The sequence below is a fragment of the Argentina anserina genome, chromosome 1, assembly GCF_933775445.1.
Source record: "Argentina anserina chromosome 1, drPotAnse1.1, whole genome shotgun sequence".
Taxonomy (NCBI): Eukaryota; Viridiplantae; Streptophyta; class Magnoliopsida; order Rosales; family Rosaceae; genus Argentina; species Argentina anserina.
In genome coordinates this window covers 6,895,002-6,900,077 of record NC_065872.1, presented here as the reverse complement: position 1 = coordinate 6,900,077, position 5,076 = coordinate 6,895,002, and the positions used below count along the sequence as shown (strand labels likewise).

The following is a 5,076-nucleotide window of genomic DNA, read 5'->3' as shown; positions in this document are numbered from 1 at the left end:
ACTCGAGGCAAACAGCAACTGTACTACGAGTTATTGTATAGAATCCGATGTTTTGGGTACACAATGCTATATTCCTTCTGTCATTTGCACTTAATCTTGTAACTTGTGTAAAAAAAAATGGCAACAACAATATCGTATTAAAGGAACCTCAGCATTCTTGCTTTACTAATAATTGTAGCTGCATTGTCAATTGGGGAAAGCAATATGATTGTGAAACTATTTTCTGATCGTCAATGCATGGCATATATTCCCTAAGATATACATGTTCTATTCTTGCAGTTTTTGTCATAGTATTTTTTTTCGAATGAGGGATGTGAGTTAGCAATAATGCTAAACCAAATGCCCATTAGGAATATTATTAGAAAGACGTGTCAACGAGGGGCACGTAAAGCATGAACCTCGAGTCAAAACTAGAAGCATTACAATTATCCTAAAAAATAACATCAATAAAAAAAGGTTGGAACCAATATGTGTAATTCTAAGTGACTACCTAGACTAGCAAAGTGCGCCAAATGATGGGCAACACTATTTACTTCATGATAAGCATGCACGACACTAATTAATATGATCAAACTCAAGCATTAACGCTCTACAATCATCTAAAATTCTATTGACCTCAACCATGTCGCTACTACGTCCGTTTAGGGAGTTGACAAGGATTTCACAATCACTCTCAACCACCAAATGAGTCTATCTAGTCCTGTTGAATTGTAGTGAGCATCCCCAATCTGCATGCCAAAACCTCTGCATGAAGAGGAGAGCTAAGGTTGGACAAGTGCTCATACCACGCACCAATCACCCCCCATCTCTGTCCCGCACTACCAAAACAGCACCCCCACTTCCATCTGATCTATATGCTCCATCCAAGTTCAACTTCAGTCGCCCACTTTGTCATAGTATAATAAGCTTTGAAGGCAATGCTCTTTGAAGCATGAAAAATATTGTGGCTGTTATTTTTATAATTAAGTAGCTTGCTAGGTAATTAAAGCAAATAACAAGCTATATGTGCAGTGCTCTGTATATATAGTTATACACGAATGAAACTGCTGATATAGGAAAGCTTTAATTAAGTTAACCAAGAACCCTTGTCCAAAAAAAAAATGTTACCAAGAACCACTGCATATTTAGTCTGATGAGTTATGAGAACTGAGAAAAGCTCCAGTTCGCTTTGGAACTTCGATACCTTTCCAAAATCCTAGTTAATTTCGCTTCAAAAATTTTTGTTGTTGTGTTTTATTTATTTATTTTTATAATTAGCAATATTGAGAGAATGATTTGAACTTGAGACAGAACACGAGTCCTGAAGGTGGCCAAGGCCCAAGGGTATTCTCGTATAAAAAAAATGCCCACGGGTATTATAAACCACTGATTATGACTATTTTAGTACCAAAATTTTGCTCAATCATCATCTAACGTTACTTTTCCAACCATCCTGGTAGTGAAAATTCATGAAGAAGCAATGATTGATTGATAAAAGGGTTGTTCAATAAAAGAAAAAGCTGCGAGATATTAAGAAATTTCTGGATTCATAGGTTCTCCTTGTCCACATACATACTCTCATCGTCGCTATTCGACTGACGCTTCCAGAAAGCATAAGAAGCATGCTGTATGTACACGAGTACAGAGCAAATAGTAAGCATGCAAAATCCCTAGCTTGGGTTTGAATTAACTTCAGCAGTTAATCAGGAATTTTAAGAATCCCGTTTGAGAAAACTTGTGAACAACCCCCAAGAACATTGATGATGGAGTCAACTTCACAAACAAGGGTTTAAAAAAAGAAACTTGCAAAGATAAATAATGTAGTCGAGATTTCTGGGTACAAATAGACCTCTTTCCATAATCACATATGAGTAACAGATGCACTAACTCAACGTGTTCACAGGCACACCGCACACCAAGTCCAAGAGTACTTGGTATTCCATAGTATTGTCATTAGCTCATGGTACCTAGAGCATGCCTATACCAAGTCTCAGTTTATGCACTCTACACAATTCTTTAATCCAATATCATCATCTCAAGATGTTTGTAAAAAAGTGCTCAAAGAGGTTCATTCATGTTTCCAAGTTCTTAAATAACATGCAACTACTGATAACTATAATTATGCAAAAACTGAATCGATTTGAAGCAGTGTGATTTCCTCAGCCTCAGAACTGCAGCAGTATGTCTTCCCTAATACTGAGCCAGTTCATGCTGGGAACATATAAGCAATATCAGACTGAAGAGAAACAATCTCCATCTCTACCTAAATAGAGAAGCAACAAACATAACTTTTCTTAAAACCATCTCATACAGCATATTGATACATAGAGGAGACACAAAATTCAATACAGAGGATGCGGAATAGGATTTGGCGAAAGGGGAACACTAGAGTTTGATACTTTGATACATTAGTTTATTAAAACAGAGAACAATATCAATAAGAAATGGTCCTGCTACCCAGCAATCAGAGCTATAAAACTCAAGAACCTCCTAAAATCCATGACTCTTGTCGGGTTCGTTTTGTTTACTCATCAGCAACAGAAACTTGAATGACCAAGGTAAAAGTGCACTTTGCTCTAAAGTTTAAATTTACTGTACTCCCTTCACAACAACAATAGACTACTACTAGGCCGAGATATCTTCATGTAGTTCATAAAACATGTATAAAGGTTTTTCAACAGACAAATCTCTATGGAGACTCAAAAGACAGATCAGCCTTTAATGCATGTTTTTCTTCTTCTTTGGGGGCCTTTTGAATGCATGCTTCTATCATTGCAAACTCACAACCGAAGGGCAACAGTTAACTTCAATGTGATTCAACATGATTTCTAAAACAGCACTCATTCATCATATTCAAGTACATCTCACAATATAGCAACTAGATCAAAAAGTATAAGCCAAAGGAAGAAGTAAGAAACTCTTTGCATTAAAGCTCACTTGAAATTTGAAACACATCAAGTATAAGCTTAAGGACAATAATCTTACATTGTTCTTTAAGAAGGCCAAATCTAAGTCATTGCCTGAAGTACAGAATATGTACTTCAAAAAGGTAGTATAATATCGTAAAAAGACCACCAAAAATAAAATAGCTAGTGATCAGGAGAACATACCAAATGGCTGTTCATTTTCCGGGATGCCTAATTATTCTCTGCAGAATCACTGTCCTTGCCTTCCTTATATTGTGGCCACACTTATCAGCATTTTGGCTTAAACTTTCGATGGTTTTCATAAACGTTTCCAACTTTTTGTTGATCTCAATCATCACTATCTTCACAGCATCCTCTTCTCTAATAGCAAAGTCTGCGTTCTGCAGCAGTGCCTCAATCTCGATTTCCAATTTCTCAACAAGCACCTTGATATTGTTCAAGTCCGTCATTGTAATCATACTTCCAACCTGCATTGAGCTTATAATCTCCCTCTGTCCTTTCAGAGCCCTCTCGTAGCGGCTCCAAAGCATATTACACCACTTCCCGACAGAACCTATGGGAACAGCCAGTGCACCTGCCAAGGCGGTTACAAGTGGTGGTGCAGCAATGGCAGCTGCCACCACTGAAAATATCAATACAGACACAAAGGTGGCAACAAAAATAACATTTGACACTTTGCGCCAAGCTTTCACAGATTTCAATTTCTTATCAAGCTTTTTCTTTCGAACTTGCAATTTCTGAAGCATTGATGCCTGTTTGTTATACACTGCCTGAAATAGTACAAAGAACTCCTCTGTGAAAGGGTCCCCTGCTGCCTTGAATGCCCTCAACTCCTGCAATGTCCTCACACACCCCTTCCCGTCAAAACCAGCTTCTACTTCTTCCTCAAACCGCCTCACCGCAGCCTGAATAATCACCTGATTGTTCACTGCACGCTTGAGACATCTCTCGAGGGAAGTACAGAAGTCCAATGTCTGCAGACTGTTCTCAAAATACTCCTCCACTAGAGAAAACATCTCTTTATTGTTCCATATATCCTTTTTGCACTCGAGAATTACGTTGACCACTTCCTGGTTCATCTCAAGCAAACAATCAGTGACCTCTTTGAGTGAATCCAATGATAGTGACCTCACTTCAACTCCGGTGGAGAGTGAGTTGAAGACTCGGCTAGTGCGCTGTTGCAGAGATACATCAAACGATTGTAAACCCGAATCAAGCTTACAGAATTCCTCATAAGAGCTCAAATGGGCTGTGTACTCGGATTTGGTTTTGTTTTCGAGGGGTTCCTGTGGCGGCAGTGACGGTGGTGGTGGTGGTGGGGGTGGTGGTGGGGGTGGAGCATCAACACCTTTGTTTTTACTGCAGTTTCCTCCCATCATTGGCTTTCAGTTGATCATAACCTCTGAGAAATCAATGACATTTCTAGTCAAACAGTAAATTCCTATAATCTTTCTAGTCTTCAATTCAATCAACAGATCATCAATTTAGCTAAAGCCTGTAAACCCAGCAACCAAAATGCACAGAAAACCTCAAAAAGCTACAAACTTTGAGCCAAATCTACTCCAATACTACAATGAAGAACTAGAAATGACCCAAATACTTGAATATAGATCAGATCCTAAGCACCCAGAAGCTAAATTCAGTGGTGAACTAAAACCCAGATAAAAGACAAGAAATTGAAATGTGAAAGCTGAAGCTTTTGATGTAAGAACCTGGTACCTGGAAGTCAGCTCAAGTATAGAGGCCAAATGAAGCTTCCACCCACCTAAGTGCTCCACAAAGATCTGGAAGTTCCCAGCAAAGACCAAGTCTTGCAAAAGCCAGTAGTCAATGGTGCCCAATAATTCAAAGGCATACCTAATTGCATGGTAAGGGATGAGGTTGCATTGGAAATGAAAGGGGTTTAAGGCAGAACAGAAGAGACCCAAAATGAAAATGGAAAAGGAAAAAGCGAGGAAAGTGGTGATTTGGTCATTTGGTGAGGGATTGAGGCACAACATCGTCAACCACGAATTGTGTCTTTTGGCTCTTTCATTGGAGGAGTACAAGTTTCAACTACTCTAGAGGTATTTCTCTGCGTCTTTGTCTGGAAAAAAAAAACAAGACAAACCAATATATTACGAAAAAGCAAAATCAACCTTTACCTTCTTCCATATTCTGAAAAAAACAA

General features: G+C 38.6%; 1 protein-coding gene across 4 annotated transcripts; it reads right to left on the bottom strand.

The window, feature by feature from the left end:
* Positions 1-2,086: 2,086 nt before the first annotated feature.
* LOC126805470 (UPF0496 protein At4g34320-like) lies at positions 2,087-4,872 on the bottom strand. Of its 4 annotated transcripts, none has more exons than XM_050532272.1 (3): positions 4,619-4,872; positions 3,090-4,308; positions 2,087-2,242 (listed from the first exon to the last, which is right to left on the bottom strand). In XM_050532272.1, exon 2 carries the CDS (start codon positions 4,283-4,285, stop codon positions 3,101-3,103), a length of 1,185 nt encoding a protein of 394 aa, XP_050388229.1. In that variant the 5' UTR covers positions 4,286-4,308; positions 4,619-4,872; the 3' UTR covers positions 2,087-2,242; positions 3,090-3,100. The 4 variants fall into 4 exon arrangements, with proteins under 4 accessions (XP_050388229.1, XP_050388234.1, XP_050388228.1 ...); XM_050532277.1 differs by having other exon boundaries at positions 2,090-2,238; XM_050532271.1 differs by lacking the exon at positions 2,087-2,242 and having other exon boundaries at positions 2,886-4,308.
* Between the last annotated feature and the right edge of the window lie 204 nt (positions 4,873-5,076).

Excerpts from the sequence above, each read along its gene's own strand:
- LOC126805470 (XM_050532272.1), bottom strand. The coding sequence starts at position 4,285 with ATGATGGGAGGAAACTGCAGTAAAAACAAAGGTGTTGATGCTCCACCC.